The sequence below is a fragment of the Leptonotus elevatus genome, chromosome 15, assembly GCF_054856555.1.
Source record: "Leptonotus elevatus isolate MCC_2025b chromosome 15, RoL_Lele_1.0, whole genome shotgun sequence".
NCBI lineage: Eukaryota > Metazoa > Chordata > Actinopteri > Syngnathiformes > Syngnathidae > Leptonotus > Leptonotus elevatus.
Window position 1 is genome coordinate 12,821,075 of NC_141253.1, and position 23,223 is coordinate 12,844,297.

Consider the following 23,223-nt stretch of genomic DNA (forward strand, 5'->3'; position numbering starts at 1 on the left):
TCAGCCTGGCGCCGGACTCCACGCTTCGGGAGTGACAGTAACACATGAATCAATCTGCGGCTAAATGAGTTGTGATGGTGTTTCATCTGCGCAACCACTCTCGCACACACAGCAAGGATGTTTTTACATATCTCATTGCCAGAATAAGCATTTTTAACAGCTTTTACGCTGACTACTCCAACGCTGCCCTTAACTCTTTCACTGCCATTGACGGCTGTAGACGTCAAAAATTCATTTGAACTATTTCTAGTTTTCCACTTTTGTTAATAAGAGTATGAAAACCTTAAAAAAATATTGCACATTTAAAACAGAGATAACATTTTTTATTAATCGTGAGTTAATTATTGAAGTCATGTGATTAATTAGAATTTAAAAAAAAATAATCGCATCACTAATTTTATAATCTTTTAAATGTACAATAAAAACAATTCTAGGTTTTCACACTTGTTAACAAAAGTGGGGGAAAAAAAATTCAACTAATAGAAATTGTTAAAATTAATTTTTGATGTCTATAGCCGTCAATGGCAGCGAATGAGTTAATATAAATTAATTACAAGAACCTCTTAAGTGGTGGCGAGTGATTTACATATATTTATGGAATTTGCATATTCGAACGCATATTGCAATGCAGAGACCACACAAAGCCAGGTTAACTCCTCAGCTGTGAAATGAAAATGAGTCAAGGAGGGGGAAAAAAATCTTCAAATACATGTGAGAGCTCATTTGCTACAGGTGTCAAACAATTCAGGATTCAGGTTGGGCTGAACGACAGGTGCGGACATAGCGTGTGAGAAGCATGGCACCTACTGATGAATGGCTTGGAGAAATTTCCTCTGGTGCTTCCTGACTCTGGCGTGGTCCATCTTCCTCACCAGTTTGGTGTTTTTGTAGATGAGCCACGTCTCCCTGAGAACATTCGCAGCTGTGTTTTTCACCTGAAGGGCCGAGCAAAGCACAAGATGACCCATAATCCGATGCAAGCGATCAGAAGCGGGCACGGAGGGGTGAGTGACGCACTCTTTTGGTGAGCTGGGTGTCCATCATAAAATTGTGAACGTGCTTTTCAGCTTTGGTTAACTCCAGCTTCTTCGCCACCACAGCCACCACCAAGGCGGTGCAGCCGGCACCCTGGGGAAAAAGGCAGGAAAGAGAAACTTAAGATGCAACTCATTTTCAATTCATTAACTAACAATGCAATGACCACTAACTGGGTATCTTCTACATTGTTTCATGCAGTTTAATAGGCAAGTGGAGTAAAGCAGTGGTGTAGGGTGGAGGTTGATTCAATTTCATTTATTTATTAATTTTTTAATGTAACTGTGCTATAGTAGTGGATGTAGTATAGAGTATTTACTAAAACCTTGTCCTCCAAGGGCCTCATATAGAAAAATCAAAGGATGCAAGGGCCACTGATTTATTAAATACACAAAAGTCAATCTCTCAAGCAAATCTTGAGTCTTTTTTATATATTAGATCTTTTGAAAAACTGCTAAGTCACAGATTTTTGTCGAAGCTTAACAGTAAGTAGTTCAGGATTTTTCATCATTTGCCCCACAGCAGCCAAATTACATATTATATCCATCAATCGCTGATCTGAATATACGACTGGATAGCCAATAGGCCAAGACTTTTGAAGCCGCGAGGCCGCCATATTGCTCCTCCCAAAAAACGTTTCTCGGCATACGATCCTATACATTTACAGGATCGAAATTGGAGAACATTTGAGACAGTACTTAGTAGAAACAGCATGATTTATGATGTTTTAAATTTGTTAAACATAAATAAGAGATGCCTCTGCCAAATCTAACTAATATTGGGTCTAAGGAACTGAGCGATAAAAGAAAAAGGCCGCCCTGTCGCTTCAACGGCTTGCACGGACGGCGTGCATGGGCTATCGGCTATATATTCAGATCAGTGGAATCAACACAACAGCAATCTGTGCTAAATTGACAAATTTGTTACTATTTTATTTACATTTTTATTATTATATTATTATTAATAGTTGTAGTAGTAATCTGAGGATTTGTACGCATGCGGGATGTGTTTCTTGCAACCTCTGCACTTTTTCAACAGCTACACTATTCACACTTGCCTCTTTTTAAATCACATGCAAGCTGTGTGAAATGTTATTTTTAGTCCCGCATATGCCGTCGGCCATTACAAATTGGACAGCGAGCTGCAAATGGCTCCCGGGCTATAGTTTGGACCAAGGTCATTAGTTAACGAAAACAAAATTACAAATGAATTGAAAAAAAAATTGTTAATGAAACAAAATAAAAATGCTTTAAAAAAACAACAAAACTAAATTAAATTAGCTACGTTCTACTATCTTGCGTCTATAAACTAATTCAAATTAACTATTATAGCGAAAATGTACTTCGTTTTTTGTCTTTGTCAATTAATATCATGCATGAGCTTTTAGGATTCGCTTTAAATGTACAACATTTACTGCAGTACTAATGCACGGCCGTAGAGAAGAATAATTGTAATTTACTTCATACACACAAAAATAACATTAATAATAATAATATTATTGCACCTGACAAATACTCCATATATATTTTTTTATAATACTAAAACTAAAAACTGGACTAAAATGAAGCATTTCCAAAAAAAATAAACTCAAACAGAAACTAATAAAACTGCTCTTAAAACAAATTACAACCAAACTGAATTTAGAAAACAAAAGTCAAAACGAAATAAAAACAAACTATAACTTGCTGTTTATAAATTGCAATAAACTTTCTAAGATTGATATTAAAGAGAATGGTGATAATCCCTAATGGTGATAATCCTGCACCCCCCACCCCCTTCTCCCCCCAACCACAAATCAATCTAGGGTTGTGTCAGACTGTTGAATTGTTCATTCATTTGTGCCAGAAGTTAAGGGAGGGCACTTTTCTGTGAATTTAAATCACCAAACACCTTTGGAATGAACTCCAACAGAGATTCCTTTGCTCCGACCTCACAAATGTTGCCCTGGATGAATGGACAACATTTCCCACACATGCCGACATCTTGTAAAGGAGTGGAAAGGAGTGAAAAGCAATTCCACATTCTCTTGGATTCTCACTTCCGGTAAATGTAATTTCTAGCTGTCCTATTTGTCTAAGTCAGGGGTCTGCAACCTATTAATCTGGAGCCACATGTGGCTCTTTAGGCCATATCTCCCATGACTCCCTGTGGATTTCTAAAAAAAAAATTGTAGAAATTATTATTTGTATTTAATAATTTTTTTTTAGATAAAATATTTTTTTAATGAATTGATTTCAAAGAAAAAAAGAATAATTAAATATTCCCAAAATGTCAGAGTTAAAAAAATTTTAAGGCTAAAGATAGATTAAAACGTTTTAAAATTTACTTTAAAATGTCCAAAAAGGAAGAGAAAAAGCAAAAAAAAAATTACTATAAAATGTCCATGAAATAAAAAAAATTTCAGAAAATTGAAGTAAAAAAAAGGCAGAAAAGAAAACGTTACAATAGTAACAATAAAATGTCCAAAAACAAGAGAAAGCAGAAAATTGCCATAAAATGTACACAAAAATGTCAGAAAATTACTAGCAAAAAAAGGCAGAAAAAACCACAGCTATAAAATTGTCCAAAAAAGGAAGAAGAGAAGCAGAAAATTACCATGTTCATAAAATTGCTAAAAATGTCAGAAATTTAACAGAAAAGCCTAAAAATGTGTGAAAAACAAAATATGAAAAATTACAACAAAAAATCCCAAAAGGGAAGACAAGTTCTCTACGTATTCGATGCTGCATATTTTTATGTTATGGTGGCGCTCTAAAGCCCCACACAGTTTCCTTCATCACTATGTTCAAATGTTTTGCTAGCTCCAGACAGATTCTTTATTATTTATTTGGCCTAAAATGGCTCCGATGACAATACAGGTTGCTGACCTCTGACCTAAGTCATAACAATGTTCTCACCATAATGCCAGTCAGGAGGCAGACTCCTTTCCCACAGTACGTATTTGGGACCATGTCTCCATATCCGATTGTAAGAAAGGTGATGGAGATCAACCACATGGCCCCGAGAAAGTTGCTGTTGGTGTCCTGGCTGTCGTGGTACCTGCAATACATAATGCATGCAACAGGCTGAGCAGCTTTTCTTCTTCTTTTTTTTTGCATTTCTCTACCTCACAATTCCGAGGTTGTGAGTTTGAATCTTGGCTCAGACCTCTCCGTACGCTCAGTAAAAAAAACCTCAGAATCATGAAATGAAATAACTAAAGCAGAACGGAAGACCTTTCAGATTCAAATGTTGCTGGATGCTAATTGAGCTCTTGGATGCATGGAGATGATCTATTTTTGTGCCTTATCTATGTTTGATGCTGAGAGGCGCAGCATAGCGTGAGAAAAATAAAACAGGAAAAGAAAAAAACCTCTCGCAAGCTCTGACGGTCCACGCCGCGATGATCCACAGCGAGATGGTGAAGACCAGCAGCACCGTTCCGGGACAGATGGTCATGAGGGTCTTCATGACGAAGCGCGTGTTGAAGTTGATCTTGTTGAGCGCGCCGATGCTGCGAGACGAGGCGTCCGTGAAGAGCTTGCTGTGCAGCAGCATGACGCGGGCGATGAGGTACAGGCGCAGGAACATGGGGATGGACAGGATGATGTCCACGTCGGCGTCCGTCTGGGATGGCGTGTAGGAGTAGGCCAGACGGGCGTTCCAGGTGAAGGTGTAGTTTCCCGGGATGGGGTGGATGGCGCACACCAGGATTTCAAGGCAGATGAAGAAGATGCGCTCGTAGGTCATGGCTATCCTCCAGTCGTCGGCCGCGTTGTCCACCATAAATAACTGCGAGGACAGCGGCCAACATATTCATCATTGTGACACAGCAGGCAACAGGAAATCATTCAAGACTCTAAACAATATGTCACTAATGGCCTCGGGTCATTAAAGTACATTTCTCACCTCACATTACTCTGATTTCTGATTTGGTCCAAGACAATACGCAGGAGACAATTGATTGGGGGTAAGCACGACATCCCTGCCCAGCAGCCAATACAAACAGCATTTCAGGTCAAAACCCAAATTAGAAATTTCCCCACCAGAAGTCTAACTTACACGAATAAATTACATATTGATCCAACATCGACAGGTGCGTATAAATTAATGGAAAAGAACACCAATGTATTACAACAAATGGGAATCAAAAAAGCCCGTCGTCAAGAAATCGCGTGCCTGCTTGATGATCAATAAAACCGCTTACAGCATTTCACTCTGACAATCTGCAACCCAATAAAAATGCAAGCCAGCGTTCAGGAAAGGCAGCAAAAAAAGAAATCTAAGATATATGAAGGAAAAAAAATCTGCATATTGCATCGACATGGTGCAATACATATTTTGCATATATTCGCTTGTCACAGGAAGAGGATATTTTAACAGTATAATTATTTTTAATGTTATACATAAGTATAAATTCTTATTTAATTGTTTTATTTTTTATTATTGTAGTTATTGTAATGTTTGGGGCATGCATTTGACTTTAATTACATCAATAAAAGTGATTTAAAATGAAAAATGAATTGAAAATTTTGAAAATACTATTAAAATATAAATTATTATTATAATAAAATGAAAATTATGATTTAGGGCAACTAAGAGCTTACCGTAGCGAAGCAGTTTTTAGTTGTAATAATAACATTCGCCACTAGATGGAAGACCACTTAAGAACACACAACCCCAAGACTGTACAGTACTTATCCACCAGAGAAGAAGAGAGATCGGATCTGGTGGAAAGGATATGACCTAATTCAGTCAAGAAAATAGTTGTAATTTTTTTTTTGACATTGTGTCGATAAATTATTCGTATTAGTCAAATATCGTGATGTAACGATAAAGGCAATGTCGCGATATCGCGATATTAAAATGGCAACAATATCGTCATTGTCATGTGATGTGAAGATATTTAAAGCAGCAAATTTGTTAAAAAGGCCAAGTTGTTTTTCATTTGAGCAGTTCCAAAACCCTCTGGTGTTTTAATTAGGCATGTTTTGGCCACCTAAATTTAAGGCTCATGCTAACCGCAGATGAAGGGTAACGGAACACGTTTGACTTCCTCCACAAACGGACTCGATTAGTAAGTGCCTTAATATGAAATCTTATTAGTAATTGTAGGTCGTTTATGTACATTGAGGTTAATGTTACCTTACCTGTACTATCTCAGCTATATGTATAAATAATTAGCATTGTATAGAAACATTTACACGCAATTTTGCTCTTTTAATAATAAAATGTGTAGTTTTTTTGTTCTGCATAAACCCCAAACTACAAACACGCCCCCAGACAAGCAAATTAAATCCAAAGAGAAAACCTGGTCTGAGTATTGCTCACATGGACAAAGCTACTATATGTTCGAACTGGACATACTGCAGCGGTTATCGCTCCCATAAATCAGTCATACCTGCAAATCATTTTTAACATGACTTTTTCGCCCGCTTCAGCGTAACACAGCATTGTGAACTACGTAGACCATGATGCTTTGTGCCACTGGGCCAATAGGAGCACATGATAATAAAATGACTGGCCAAGCTTTTTTCTTTGTCAATATTGTGATTTTTTTTTAACAATATCATGAGATTTTACAATAAATAAATGTTATATCGCCAAACTCCACACAATATCGTAATAATTACCGCATCGTGAGGTTCATATTGTAATAATATTGCATCGTGACATTTGGATAATCACACTTCCACCATTAATCCACATGTGCCTTTTGTGCACACCGCACCCAAGTGGGATAATGCTGTAACTGTGTGCACTTTGACTCAAAGACACGGCATCCTGCAATCGAATCATTTGATTGATGCCATAGTCTTTTGGAACGTATAAAATACTTGTCGTACAGCCACAATTGCTTTTAACACAACAGGCCAGGAGAGGTGAGTGTGATGTATTAAATTTCACACCCCTGTCCTGACAAAAATAAAATAAAATCCTTGCAATTTTAAATCATGTTTTCTATATTTCATATAAGCACTTTGGCCAGTGGCGTTCGCACTCAAATGCAATAAATGCATGCGCATGCATTCCAACGCCAATGGCCCTCTTCTCTTTCTTCCACTTCTGTGATTTCTCTCACCGCTTGGACTCTTTAAATAAAACAAGAGCAGAGAAAGGTGCAACATTAGCAGCGTGCAGTCAGCGTTTTCAGCTGCACGCCGAGTTGCACTGATGCGAACATCTGCTGCCGCCACATTAAGCGCTTGCCTCCGACTGGACGGTGCCAGTGACCACCAGTGAAGTCATCTCTCCGGGGACTCCAGTGTGGCTGTAATTTAACACCCTTCATCACTCCCCCAAACACACGCACACACATTCCTCCCTACTCTTCATCATTTTCAGTGCAATTTACAGCTACCTACGAAGACAGAGCGTATTCACCCTGAACTAATGGCGGCGGTCCGATCATTGTGCTCTCTTATCTCATTTACACATGATCTGGAACTCACCCTGTTGCAGATTAAAGACCATCAAATTGCATTGGCTTCCACAACATTTGTCAAATAGATAGAGGTGGCAAATCCAGGTCCAGAAAGTAAAAACCCTGCCAGTTTGGCTTTAGCCCCAGGTGCTAGCTAGCTAGCTCCCTAGCTAGCTCCCATGGTGCTCGTTTACCTGCGAGGGAGCTAGCTAGTGTTAGAAATCGTTTCTTTGATTTCTGCGTGTTCAAAATAAAACTCAAAGTTGAGATCTCGTGAAGAAGTTTTGCCAGCTTTTATTCAGAATTCTGAAGTCACTTTAGAACCTTGCTCAAACAGCATCTGGTCTAGAAGTGTGTCCTCTCTTTCCGCTCTCCCTTACTTATACAAAAACAGTTTACTCCCCCCTGTCATCTTTTCCTGTCAGCAAAGTGAAATACACTACTTGATAATCTTACTTCAGTTCCTATCTTAGTCCACTCCAGATGTGGGTAAACAATTGGCCCCCGGCGCCTCCTCGCACCAGGGATTTTTATGGACCGACCTCTGATTGCACTTACAAATATCCCTTCATTTAGATTGAATCAGAAACCTTACTTCCCCAGGGAAGAGAACAAAGACTATAGATTGACTAACATATGAATTAACTGTTGTCTTATTATTACACATGTCTAACTAATATCAAAAACGATTAAAATATAAATTGAAACAGAAAAACAATGTTAATAATCTAACACTAGCTAGCACCTGGGGATAAAGCCAAACTGTGGGATGCTAGCTTCCTAGCTAGCTCCTATGGTGCTTGTTTTACCTGCTAGGGAGCTAGCTAGCTAGCTAGTATCAATGGTTAAAGCCAAACTAGTAGCTGTGGCAGGGTTTTTACTTTCTGGACCTGGATTTGCTACCTCTGCAAATAGATTTTCCCTCCTCTTCCCATTGGAGGTCCCATTAAGGTCCTCCTCTGTCTATATGTACATGTTATCAGGACTGGCAGCAGATATTTCACAAAATGTATCTGTCAGCAAAAATTAAAGGGGATTCCCGGTGGGCAGTAGAAGTAGAAGGCAGGAAAAAAATGAGCATGCTTGGGAATTTGGCCGACCGCGTTGCGCCTCGCTGGGCTTTCCGAGGACGTTTTCAATTATACGCTCCCGGCTCACCTGACAATTTGGTGACAAACTAGACTTGAATCTACAAGGTCTAAGTTGTGGAGCAGTTGTTCAAGGAAACGGACGTGTGTGGTGGATGTCAATGTATTTTATTCATAAATATAACAACAGCCCTCTTTCTGAGTCATTGTAGAAATCAATTCATTGATCTAATAATTGTCATTATTATTATTATGGATGGGCGAGGATCAATCCGTATCGATGCCGTTAGCTTCCTTATTTTAAGGTATCGGTACTTGCGATGGAGGCATCTCGTGGCCATTTTACGACCAGAAACTAGATGATAAAAATTAGATGAATGGAAAATTGCCATTAATTTCATGTAGTTTTAAGGGAAAATGCTATATATTGGGAAATATAGTTGTTCATTTAAAATTATGTCATTGTTTTTTTGGGGAAATTTTATGTATAAAAACTTATAGTGCTATCGGTACTTGGTTTCTCATTTTTCCTCTGATGTTTAAATTTTTTTTTTTCCTTGCCCTCTTGTAGTTCGATCGGGGGATGTCATCAATATTTGTCAACTGTGGGCATGTGAAGCCCTTTGAGATTCTTGTGTGATTAAGGGCTATATAAATAAACTTGACTGGACTTGACTTGGTAAATCCCCTTACTGGCCAGCACGCACCTATTGGGGGTAGTGATTGATACACGAGGTCCGCTACCACCAGCTCATTCTGTATTTATTATTATTTATTTATACCTGCTTATGTTCTATGCTGTCAAACCGGCCGGTTGTGTTCTTTTCTACACAAAGATTTCTCCATTTGAGATGAGCATGCCACATTTAAAGGGACTAAGATGAGTTGCTTTGTTTAGCGGCAAATTGAGCCGGTTATGCTAACGCCCACAACGGTGCAAACCAACCATTGTGTCAAATTACTAATACGCGGTCTAACCAGCCTCTGTGTCGATTTACAGTCGCTAATTTCAAACAAGGCCTGTACAATTGTTAAAGGTTTTATGAAAATGACAGTAGATGCTGAGAAAATATTTGCTATTCTTATTTGTTATTTCCTATATTAAAATCAGAAAAGAATGAATATGTTTTTTTTGTACGATCGCTGCTGTGCTTGTATTTTACATCTTGCATTTATTTGATAGGGACATTGCAATTTACCATAGTTCAAAGACAGGTCATGAAACTGAGGCGCTGTACAAAGACTTTATAGCTTTTTGCTAATTTACAACTCCTGGCCTTAGCTGAGCCAAGCAGGCGTACACAAACACACTTAAAACTACTTTGACTTATGCGGCATAGCCTACATTATAATCACACGTAAAATATGTTGAAAAGAGGTCAAAACAGCAATCTTGAGTATGCAGATACAGTAATATCCATCATATGGAACACTCACTGCAAGCTCATGTCGGACCTTTGCCAGCAACTTTCCATTTAGTCTAATTTGAGATTTCTCATTATGGAGGTGAAAACAGTCCTGGAGGCCTAATGGGATCAGCGACCTAGATTGTAAATTTAGCAGTGATACATAAAATTAAATTGCTGAATAGCCCCCCCCCCCCCTCCCCCCATGTGAAATTGGAAGCTCCTTTTCATCATTTTCAAGGCAAGGACACTTCTTTTTTTTTTTTTATAGAAAAATCAATAAAATAGAGTAATGCTACTTTCCTCACACGAGGATACACAACCGACCGCCCGCTTTGCCTCAACACGCATGTCAAAGTCTGCTTTGTATGATACAACGAGAACAGAGCAAGCTACAAGTTCCCTGGAGTGGCCCCACAAAGGCTGCTCCACTCATCTATAATTATTTAAAAGCCACAATCCGTTTCCCCACACACATGAAGACGGGTCAATTAAATTTTCAGTGGCCGTTGTTCATATCAGCAGTGTGACACCGAGCTCTTTTGACAAGCAGACATCTGTCAGAGAAGTGTGTAACCCTAACCTGCCAAGCCAGCCCGATGTCACGTAGACACGCAGACACGCAGACACGCAGACACGCAAATGGCGGCCGGCGTCCTGCTTCCCGCCTCCTAATTACTTACTTTACGCCAGCTAAATGCACTGTTTTCTACGCAGCTCAAGCTGCGTTTTATTTTACATTTTAGACAACGCACATCCCTGCGTGAAGCGTTTACAGAGCTTGTTACCTCAAAACAATGTAATTAAACATTTAGACCCCGCTTGCATAAGGAGGGCCTACATGGTGGCTGAAAGCAATTAAAGTAATGGTTGACCTGAAATACAACACTCAAGGGCCCTTTACCACAGAGCATCAAGTATTGAAGGGTGGCACCAGAACAACAGTTATGACACACAGGTGCATATCAAGCCATAAAGCATGGAGTCAAACACTAAAAGAGGAGTCTGTCGTCCTGTTGGGTGCAAGCTAACATACTGTTTTTTCCCCCCCATCTATGAGGTTAATCAAACCTTTAAAGTAGGCACAATTTTCCATAATAATCGCGATTATTCACTTTTTTTCTACTACTGTTTCTACTTTTTTCTTCAACGCTTGTAATAGATATTTACTTGAGTAAAATTTGAATTCATGTAAAATCATCAAATAAAAAGTATATTTGGAATCAAAGAACAATTGCCGCCTTCCCTTTTTATTTATTCATGTGTTTAGTTATTTTAGGGGTGTCAGGCGATTCATTATTTTAATCGTAATTAATCGCCTGACTTCAATAGTTAACTCAGCATTAATCGCAAATTTTATATCTGTTCTAAATGTACAATAAAACGTACAAAATAATTACCCCCCCACCCAAGTTTTTTACTTGCATTAACAAAAAAGTGGTAAAAATGTTAAACTAATGGAAATATGGCTGTACCTTTTAGTCATTGATACAGTAATTTCATAATAACTCATAAAATGGAGTTCAAATTAAAAAGATGTACTGTACTGTAAAAAACGAGTGCAATATTGATTTGTGTTTACATCAAAATACTTTGTACAGTAATTTTACAAAGCATATTAGCGCGACCTGGAAGAACCGGAACCAATATTTCGTGTTTTGACATGGACGTGTCTTTCCAAATAGGTGGTCATTAATTGCGTATTAAAAAATAAGTGGCGTTACAGGAACTTTAAATTAACTCATTCACTGCCATTGACGTCTATTGACGTCAAAGATTAATTTGAACTATTTATATTAGTTTAACATTTGTTTCCACTTTTGTTAACAAGAGTATGAAAACCTAGAATTTGTTTTTTATTGTACAGTCAGAACAGACATAAAATGTATGATTAATCGTGAGTTAACTATTGAAGTCATGCGATTAATTACCATTAAAAATTAGGAGCGTTGGGCAATTAAAATCATAATTAATTGCATGACTTTATGAGTTAACTCACGGTTAATCACAAATTGTATATCTGTTCTAAATGTACAATAAAAAAAATTCTAGGTTTTCATACTCTTGTTAACAAAAGTGGAAAAAAATGTTAAACTAATAGAAATAGTTCAAATGAATATTTGACGTCTATAACCGTCAATGGCAGTGAATGAGTTAATATATATACACACACACTAAACAATATAGCGTGTGTAAACCACTTCCTATTAAATTCTAATGGGACCTTCCGTAAAAATCTGATGTGGCGTGAGGAAACACTGAGAAATCACTTATTCATGTTTTTGTTTACGGGCTGGAAGAATCTGCACACATCAGCAGAATAATTAATGTATTTTTTTTAAATATTTTTTTTTTCATAGAGTGTGTTTGTAACGGTGTAGCTCGTCAACTTGAGCAGGAGAAAGCAAAAGAATTGTTTTCAAGCTGCACTGAACACAGACCTGATGAATTGCGTACATGAACGACAAAACGCAGCACATTTGCATGAAGGCCATATGCCATAGCTTTGTTTATAGATGCTTCAGTGCTGATTAATTTAAAGGGGCAGCCAACACATTTATCATTTAAACAAAAACATCTGTCTCCAAATTGTTTACATCATCTTCTATTTCTATAAGAGAAAATAAACATGAAGAAAATCAAAATTTTACAGAAATATTGTTGCTGTGGCCCATGGGGCGAGGAACGTATCAAGTCCAATTGATTTGACGATACTGTACATGCAGGCAGCCTATTAGGAAAGTGAGTGGTTTATCCTTTTAGCTTCAACGACAGACACTCATGTTTGACTCTTTGTAACACACAATTGGATCCAGTAACATCCACTTGGCAGTTTAGCTGAGTAAAGAGTGGACGTGTGTTCACGAAGAACACATTCCCTCACCTGAGACGTACGCTAATCCCGTTCATTGTACAACATAGTTTTAAAAGACATAGAAGTGAAATCCAAAGAGATTGGCCACAGGATCAGGCAAAAACTGCACAACCTAATTCATTTATATATTAACAAAAAAAAGTTGTTTGTTTTTAACTCATTCGCTGCTATTGACGGCTATAGACGTCAAAAATTCATTTTAACTATTTATATTTTAAAACATTTCCACTTTTGTTAACAAGAGCATGAATTTTTTTTTATTGTACATTTAGAACAGAAATTTGTGATTATTCATGAATTAACTAGTGAAAGCATGCGATTAATTACGATTACAAATTCAAATCGCCTGACACCCCTAATTTTTAATAATCATTTAAAAATATATATTTTCTTTAAAAAAAAAAGAAGAAGAAGAAAAGATTATTAATAATTAGGGGTGTTAGGTGATTAAAATTAATTGTAAGTAATCGCGTGACTTCACTTACTTACTCACGATTAAAAAAAATAAATATTATTAAAAATTGGGGGCGTCAGGCGATTCCAATTTGTAATCGTAATTAATCGCATGACTTCACTAGTTAACTCACGATTAATCACACATTAATATCTGTTCTAAATGTACAATAAAAAAAATTCTAGGTTTTCACACTCTTGTTAACAAAAGTGGAAAAAAATGTTAAACTAATAGAAATAGTTCAAATGAATTTTTGACGTCTATAGCCGTAAATGGCAGTGAATGAGTTAAAATGTACACTCCTTTTATTAGCTGTACATTGAAATGTGAGATGTTTACTCCCCTTTGTGCGATACTACAGTACAGTACAATTTAGAATCTTCAATGAAAATCCACACAGGAAGTCAAGATAACCAAAAAATGAGGCCAACGCGTTAATTGCAACTTCATCATGCTGTCCACAATACGGTCAGACGAAAAAAAAAACAAAAAAACAGCGCAGACTTTTGCTAACAGGTCAAACTTAGCAGAGATCTGCATTCTACTGAGTGCCATTTATAGTTGATAGTGGGAACATTTTAGTTTTGGTTTCCTTAGGGACAGCTCACCAGTTCTGCTAGCTAGGCTGGTTACCGCCTTCACCACGCTCAATATAACTAATGGAGTCCAGCTCAATATTTAATCTGTGTAATGTCGAGTGGGAAACGTATATCTTGCCATCCAGAATGAAATCGCTCAATTTCATTAGCGAACAAAGTTGAGAGGTTCGGCCCAATTAGACTTTAACGCAATGCTTTATTTATGATATCAAAGCGAGCAACTAAGGGGCCACTTTGCTCGGTAAATCTGAAACTGTCGCACATTCTCTATGATTCCCCCCCCCCCCCCCCCCCCCTCCGCAGCCATTCTGAAATCAAGTTTCATGTATGCAAATAAATTCTTTTTAATCAAGCAAAGTAAGCACCGGAATAAATCTCTCTTCCTTTATTGTTGCAGCCCAGATGCACACAGCAGGTAAACTGAAATGCCCCGCATGTTGACATTGCCTTGCAGAGCACGGTTTAGAGGACGCCATCAATAAATAATCTTTAGGTTTCTGGTTGGGAGGCAAAGAAGTATGTCTGCTCCAAAAGCTTGTATGTTCGGAGAAAACATTGAGGTCAGCAACCAATGACGTCACCTGACACCAGCCTGAAGTCTCAAGTACAGTAAAGAGGAAAATTCACAAGAGCATTTAAGGCAACTGGATTCACAAACCATTTTCTGTTTTTAAGCTCCAAAACCGCATTAAACTGGTTTTCAGTTTAAAATGTCTGTCTGTGTTTTATAATCATACCAATGGTATCACATTACTGACAGGAAAAATTAACATCATTCAAGGAAGCAGAAGGTGTAGGTTATAGGCATAAAAACAGTTGGGTCAAAAATAACCCAACTATGGGTGAAAAATGGACCGATCCTCTACTTGGGTCGATTTGATCCAACTTTGAGTCAAGAAATGGGTCTTTCAGCGTAAAACAACTCATAAATATTGGTCAAAAAATTGGGTCATTTTGTATAAAACAACCCAAAAAGTGCACCCAAACACCCATAATTAAAAAACAAGCCCCACTCAAAAATACATTATTTAATAAACAAGCTAGAGTACATGCAATTGAAAGAAATTATTTTAACAACAAAAATACAGCAACACCCATCCTCCTCAAAAATGTTTTGTTCCACTCAAACCTATCACCTCCTCTTCCTGAAAACGGACTTATTAGAACATTTCTTACCTTCCAACCTGTGCCTTATCGACACTTTACTATCATTACTAGTCCTCAGGATTTCATTTGAGCTCACCGTTTATGTTGTTAAATACGGTTAGCTGGGAAAGGTTTCAGGTAGTCCGAGACAGCATCACTGTTTGAATTGGAATGGGAGAAGCTAGCTTTTATGTCCTGTTAAATATTAAAGACAAGGTGCTACAGACAAACTAACTGATTGAATGCCCGTGAGCAAAACGTGTTATGCTACGTTTTCCAAATTGTGGGAATGAAATTAAATGTTTCAATTGAACTTTCCTGGCTGGAACAGCAGCACCCCTCAACCTCTGGCTGCACAATCGTCCTGAAGTGACATTTGCTCTTCCTATCCACCGTGTCATCTCATATTCCCATTTTGTCCATGATGGACTGAAACCTGATTGCCATGACTGCAGCAAATAATGTAAACATAAGTCTGAACGCGCCGCACTTACTTACCCACACTAAAATAGTAGTAAATGTCACAATTACGGTAAGTAAGATGTATGAAAATCAAATATAGGCCATCAATTATAGAATAATGAAATGAGTGTGCTTTTGTGTGGCGAGTGGTGCTGTACTCCAACTCACGCCATTGTACATGCTACTTCATTGTGGGCTGCTCGTAACATTGAAACCTCATGTCGGGCTGTCCTAAATCCACAACCATGTCGTGGTATTGCAATCGTAATAATTTCTACTATACGTACATCTGATTTACTGTCTCTGTCCACTCTGCTTATCCTTTGCCCTGTTCCTTTATTCATTCATTCATTCATTCTCCGAACTGGAAACAAAGTTTGTCCCACCACTTCTGCATAGCAAACATCTTACTGTGTAAACGTGACTTAGCAAGGAAAAACAAAATCAATTTGTTGATCTGTCTCTTTTCTAGCAGCTAGCTAGCTAGCTAAGTAACTAATAAAAGAGACAAAACTTCCCAATGAAACAAAGAGTGTCCTACAAATTCTGCGGAGCAAACATGTTACTGTGTAATGTTAGATTATTAACATTGTTTCTCTGTTTCAATTTATATTTTAATTGTTTTTGATATTAGTTAGAGCTGTGTAATAATAAGACAACAGTTAATTCATATGTTAGTCAATCTATAGTCTTTGTTCTCTTCCCTGGGGAAGTAAGGTTTCTGATTCAATCTAAATGAGGGGATGTTTGTAAATGCAATCAGAGGTCGGTCCATAAAAATCCCTTGTGCGAGGAGGCGCCGGGGGCCAATTGTTTACCCACATCTGGAGTGGACTAAGATAGGAACTGAAGTAAGATAATCAAGTTGTGTATTTCACTCTGCTGACAGAACAAGATGACAGGGGGAAGTAAACTGTTTTTGTATAAATAAGGGAGAGCGGAAAGAGAGGACACACTTCTAGACCAGATGCTGTTTGAGCAAGGTTCTAAAGTGACTTCAGAATTCTGAAAAATAAAGTTGGCAAAAAACTTCTCCATGAGACTTCAACTTTGAGTTTTATTTTGAACACGCACAAATCAAAGAAACGATTTCTAACAGTAAATTTGTGCGACACGGTAAGAAAAAATAAAGTCATTTTGTTAATCTGTCGCTTTGCTTGCTAGCTAGCTAACAAAAGCGACCAAAGTTGCCAAGGAAACAAAGGGTGCCCCACAAATTTTGCGTAGCAAACATGTGACTGTGTGAATGTGAAATGTAAGGATAACTAAAGTCAATTTGTTGATCTGTCGCTATTCTAGCTACCTACCTACCTAACTACCTACCTAACTACCTAACTACCAACCTAACTAACTAACTAACTAACTAACTAACTAGACCAAAGTTGCCAAGGAAACAAAGGGTGCCCCGCAAATTTTGCGTAGCAAACATATGTGACTGTGTAATTCTAATATAGCAAGGAAAACTGAAGTTAATTTGTTGATTTATCGCTTTTCTAGCTGCTAGATAGCTAACTACCTAATAAAAGAGACCAAAGTTGTCAAGGAAACAAAGGGTGTGTCCCAGAAATTCTGCGGCGCAAACATGTGACTGTGTGAATGTGACATGGAAGGATAACTACTAAGTCAATTTGTTGATCTGTCGCTATTGTAGCTAGCCTAACTACCTACCTAACTACCTAACTACCAACCTAACTAACTAACTAGAACAAAAGTTGCCAAGGAAACAAAGAGTGTCCCATAAATTCTGCAGCAAATATGTTACTGTGCAAATGTGTGACAAAGCAAGGAAAAATAAAGTAAATTTGTTGATCTGTCACTTTTCTAGCTAGCTAACAAACATAAATAACAAAACAAAAATAAAAGAGACCGAGGTTGCCATAGAAACAAAGGGTATGTCCCACAAATTCTGCGTAGGAAACATGTTACTGTGTAAACATAGCAAGGAAAATTAAGTCAATTTGTTAATCTGTCGCTTTGCTTGCAAGCTAACTTAAATTTTACTCCAATCACCAAATTAGAAGGTGCCCTTTGTCTTTCTGCTGTTTGTGAGAATAACTTTTAATAGTATGCACATTTTAAATGGACATCAAGGACATACGAGCCCCCAAAGAATTTAGCATTAGACCACATTTAAGAAACTCAGCAGAACTATCAATCACAAAGCGTCACAACGATAACATGAACACAAATGGCCCTCGGCCAAATACAAATAAAAACCCTTTGATTGAGTGCAAGTAATAAAATAAAATAAAAACTTGAACATGTCAGTTCCCTCCCTCATGGGGAGGAAGGTGAACCCGCTGACCATCACAAAGCAGAATGACGCTCGCACGCTGACAATGACAAATCAAAGTCGAGGGAGACGCAACACCATCTCCTTTGGTACGCTAAGTCGCTGCCTGCCAACGCAGCAACCGCAGCTAAAGTAAAAAGTCTAAAAATTCCTTTGGCGGATGGCCACATGTCAACAAGAGGCATCAAGGCAACTTGATCATCTGCTAACACTTCAAGGAGGACTAAAAATAGGCTCAACATCAGCATTGGGAAAGGAGGATTTCACATGAAAGCGATTAGAGATGACGAGACCAATCTAGTTCACGGACATCCCGCCTCTTTTTTTTGTGATATCACACTTGCCTTTGGAGGCCACCTGCGCACGGCAGACGATTCCCAAACTAGTCATTCCCGTGACAGCAGGTAGGCTGCCGTTGCATCCATCCCTGTCCGACGTGACCTTTTCCAGCGAGCAAAAACATTTCACGTTGTTAGAAAGTAGATAAACGAGCGGGAGTAATATTTACTGAGCTTGACAAGTGAATCAGTTTTAAGGGGCCGGGAGTGGTGAGGGCAACGTTTCATAGCGACGACTTATTATGGCTCAGTGTGTGACAGACATCTGTGAATACACAGGGACGTGCATGCATAATGAATTTCATTGCAGGGGGGGCAACATCTCGGTGGGCCTAAAATTACTGGTTCATAAAACCAGCAACACTGGAGTTTACTTGGCAACGAAAAGCAGGTTGGAGCAACCTAGTGACTGTGACTAAGGCCGAACGAATCAGCAGTGACTCGAATTGAGATGCCGAATCAGAATTTTCAGATTTGAGTGAGGATGAATCACAGAATATTGTCGTGTGTACGAGTGTGACACGAATGATTTAAATGGTAATGTCTGGAAGTGTTTTCATCAAGTAATCAGTCAACAAAGCCCATCTAGGCAGCATATCACATCTTGGACATTGGATCGGAAAGACAAAACCCTCCTAGGTTAGCTTCATGCTAGCTAGCTAGCAGGTACAACATAACACGGATGGATTAAAAACTTGACCAAAAGAGTTCTCCCTTTGGCCAGTGTACGACGAGGTGTCCTGGGGGTTAAAGTAAGTTATTTTCAACTAAAAATTAAAACCTTTTTGTAGGTTGACGCGACTGGGTTAGCGCGTCCGTCACATATGTGCACTCGGATATGTCTTCAAAAAAAGCAAAGCGCTTTGGACAACATATTTTGTAGATAAAATGCTTTATAAGCGCATTTAACATTTACCGTTCTGATCAAATTGGATTTTTCTTTTTTACTATAACGTGTTTTTCGGCAAAAGTGCAATTAGTAACCCATTCTGATGGATTCGGGATTTGCTGGTTGAATGGTAAACGAATATACGAACGTGCATTTGGCGTACGATTCCAGGCAGTAAAATTGTTCAGTATTTTAATGACTACAAATTCTGTAATAAGAATGCCAGGCCAGTAGATGGCAACAACAAGTAAAGAAAGACCGTATAAGCAACGATTGTTTTCCAGGACAAAGTTTAATTATCCTTTGTCTTTGTGTTATATGTGATTATATGTGACTCATATATACTATATATATATATATATATATATATATATATATATATATATATATATATATATATATATATATATATATATATATATATATACAATTTATATTGGGTGTTTCTGTTGGGATAACTGATAAATGTGAGATTACTTGTAAAATGATAACATATACTTTATTATTGGAGATATAGTTTGCAGCCTTTGCAGAGTTTTTTTTTTCATTAGCGTATTAATTATTCCACCGATGATAAGGCTGCGTTTTTAATCTCTGTTTGCTTACTTATACCTGTACGTGAGCAGGATTATGCAAAACCACTTTACCTCAATTTTGCATGTCAATGGTCAAATCCATTCAATCTTGTCGTTGATTAACGTGAGGACCCAGGATTTGGGTTGTTTGCTTTCGTACGTTATGTATATATATATATATATATATATATAGCATGATTCAGAAATGTGATTTTCATTGGATCTCAAGGTGTGCATGCTGACTATATTTATCAGTACACTTCCATTATGACAAAAAAAAAACCTAAACTTCACTAATAACGATGTCAAAGACTATCAAACAACAGTGCACATGCACTGAAAGTGTTTATGGGGAATGGAGCCAATAAATGTGCACTGAGGCATCGCCAACAATTCCAGCCAAGCTGTTATATGCTAGTAATGGAAACCTGCTTTAATGAAGAATGCGTAGAGGCACGATATCATTCACAAATAAACCCCCACATGACGCACAGAAGGTTCAGGGAGGACTCATTTATGAATTGAATAATTTACACATATAGAAAGGGTGCAAACAATGTATGTGATACGTTCATGCAAACGTAAGCTCTCTGAGGGAATGGATACACATTACGAACATTTCTATCATCGCTCACAAAAGAAAGCTTTACAACGGGACATTTTACTGTTGGGCTGTTCCAATGACAGATATTCCCCACAGAATTGTAAATTACAAAAATACAAGCCTGGCGCAAAATATGACAATCAATCTGAATTGAGTATTGAACTGTTGGACAAACACGTCTGAAAGTGATGATGGCGACGCGGCCTGCATTCAAGTTGTTTCCCTCTCAAGTTAATTAAAACGGAGAAGTCTTGCATATGTGAAAGCTACATAGATTCTCGCTGCAGAATGTGTCACTATTGATTTTGTGGCTGTTCGACAAAAGGCACAAGTGCTGCGGCTTAAGATGAACTGTTGCAGCACCGTTTCTGGGCAAGGTCATTAAACTGTCCGCACGCGTTGGGGAAACTCTCAAGGTGGTTGGGCGGCTTTATTCACGCACTCAACACATTAAGTTCTTGAATCAGATGGAATCTGTTTTTCAATTGGCATCGCATACTGTAAAGTGGTCTTTGCTAGCTTGTGAATGACCAGAGATGAAAACTGAAACAACTAAAGAGACACCTGAACATGAGCATGTTGAGTTGTGATAAATAAAACTACCGCATTTCCTCAAATGATGTCCTCTAATAGTCGCCGGATGCACTATTCACTAATAATTATTTTTTTTTATCATTATTTTTCCCCAATACATGTGTTTGTGTTTTTCTATGCTGAGCCCATTAGAACTTGCTAACCAAAACAGCAGCACCAAGTGAAGTATATGATTATAATGATTAACATTCCAGTACTCTCCCTCCAGAAAGTGTGTCCATGTTTATGTGCAGTTTTAGCTCCATTTTCACTTGACACAATTGGAACACACTCTAAAAAAAATGCCGTTATACAAGAAGCAAACCCCAATATATGCCTTCCCCATCTGCAGTTGAGTATAGAAATGCCTCTAACCACTATTTATGGAAATCTGGTGTACCTTCTCTACAAATAGTTGTCAGGTTCCATTAAAAAAAAAAAATATATATATATATTTTTTTTTTTTTAAATCAGTTGTGACGATCCCATATGAACCTCTATCCCCTTTGGCCACATCAACATGTAAACGAGTGTGGGAAAAAAAGAAAAACAAAATACAAGGTGTGTTTCATTACCTGGATCTCTCTTGCATGGTAGATGATAATCAGTCCCAGGAGAATGATTGTAGAAAGGCTTATCAGGCATTTTAGAGCTAATGAATACAGGGACTCCTGGAAGAGAGCGGAAACACTAAAACCAAAGACAACATTGTGGCATAAAAGGAGAAATTTCACAGCGTTATGTTACACGGCTGGATAAATCAAAATGACGGCTGATTAGGAAAGCACTTTAATTAGCTTGCTCCAAGGGAAAACGAGTCAATTAATGGCTCATCACCTTTAAAGATGTTGCTTGTGAAGCCTTAGACACTCCGTAAACATCTCTGGAAAGTGAGTAAGAGTAACCTTGGAGCCCAGTAATGACGATTTAGTGTACCTCGAGGGGCAGAACACACCCCTGCAATACTTTTTGGTTTGTCAAAAAAGTTGCCAAAATTTCAAGATACACACCTTTCCATACGCTCCCCAGGAGAGTTCCGTCTCTATAACCATAACAACGATCCCAAACATCCCAAAGATTAAAGCATAGTCGCTGAGCCGCTTCCTCTTCTCGAACAAGGCCCTCCTGTGGCCGAGCTTCTCCCCAATGTTCTGGTTCTTCTTCTTGCCCGATTTCCCGCAGCCCCCGCCTCCGTCCCCGGACGCGTACGGCATGAGCGTGGCCGAGTGGTTCTCCGGCTTGGAGACTGCCAAGGTGTCCGACGCGTCCGCGGCCGAGAGGGGCTGCGACTCGGAATCGAACTCGTGCACGTTCCTGCGGGACGAGCTCAAGTGGCTGAGCGGCCGCATGACGCCGCCGTTGTATCTGCAGCTACTCATGGCTGTCTCATGGCGGGAGGCGAAAGCGTGGCTGGCCCCGGGATGCTGCGGATGCTGCTGCTGCTGCTGACGACGAGGAAGAGGAGGATGAGGATGAGGATGAGGAGGGGGATGCCTGGAGGAAGTAGCATGACTAGAGGGAGTCGGGTCGCGGACGCCTCGCCTGGAAGACGTCTCCGAAGATGTCCTCAAAGTTACCGCGGTACACGTCGGCGACGGCCCGCCGAGGACGCAGCTTTCCCGGGCATGGCAGGTGCAGTAGTCGGTGCAGGTGCAGGTGGAACGCGGCGGTTGTCCGCAGGGGTGCCGGTGACACTGACTCGGATCCGACTGCTGCTCCTGGTAGAAATGGTTGCGCAGCTGCAACGGGCTTCCCATGTCACGGCTCTTTTTTTTTTTTTTTTTAAAGCAGCAGTCGGCCAACCACTGAGCACCCGCGGTGTGCTACTCGGACCAGGACAGAGCCATGTCGGCTCCTGTAAGACAGCAGATTCGATTGGGGAACGAGTACTAAAACTGTTTTGACGTCATGAAACGCTTAAGACGCGGATTAATTTGCTCTGCACATAGGCCTACATATATGAATTAACGAGGAGTTCTGTTCCCAAATTGTATCAATAAACGCCCTAAAACTCCAAAACACTTGTTTGGTGATTGATTGATTAAAAAAAAAAAAAAAGATATAGGCTAATCTACAAACAGTAACCTATCTACATCTAGCCTATCTCTCCACCCATCGCAATAAAAACTTTTGTTTTCTTTTAGGACTATATTTATCTATCCATCTAGCTATGAAGTAGCCAATCTTTCTATGTCCATCTAGCAATCGACCAACCCATCTATTTATCTATCCATCTCTAGTATATGAAATATTAATCCATCCATCTAAGAAATGTATCAAATATGTATCCATTATCTGTCCACCCAGTTGTTTATATTGCTATCCATCCCAATAAAGCCCTTTCTATTTATCCCACTCTAACTTTCAACTTTTTTTTCAACCATCGTTAATTTACCAAATGCCGTATTTGATCAATATAGATGACAAATTTAAATACAACCTGTCGTTTAGCATGTAGCACCCATCAAGGGCTCCTCATAAAT

At 38.7% G+C, this 23,223-nt stretch overlaps 1 protein-coding gene across 2 annotated transcripts in view; it reads right to left on the reverse strand.

Moving 5' to 3' along the window:
* The window catches only part of kcnn2 (potassium calcium-activated channel subfamily N member 2), a 40,766-nt gene extending 18,251 nt beyond the window's left edge, over window positions 1-22,515 (reverse strand). For both annotated transcript variants that reach the window (XM_086097139.1, XM_086097138.1), the window contains exons 1-6: window positions 21,751-22,515; window positions 21,316-21,411; window positions 4,388-4,806; window positions 3,933-4,074; window positions 1,018-1,128; window positions 808-935 (exon numbers count right to left, since the gene is read on the reverse strand). In XM_086097139.1, the coding sequence (XP_085953265.1) occupies window positions 808-935; window positions 1,018-1,128; window positions 3,933-4,074; window positions 4,388-4,806; window positions 21,316-21,411; window positions 21,751-22,497 (1,643 nt within the window). In that variant the 5' untranslated portion in view covers window positions 22,498-22,515. The remainder of the gene's footprint in view (window positions 1-807; window positions 936-1,017; window positions 1,129-3,932; window positions 4,075-4,387; window positions 4,807-21,315; window positions 21,412-21,750) is intronic.
* Window positions 22,516-23,223: the final 708 nt, after the last annotated feature.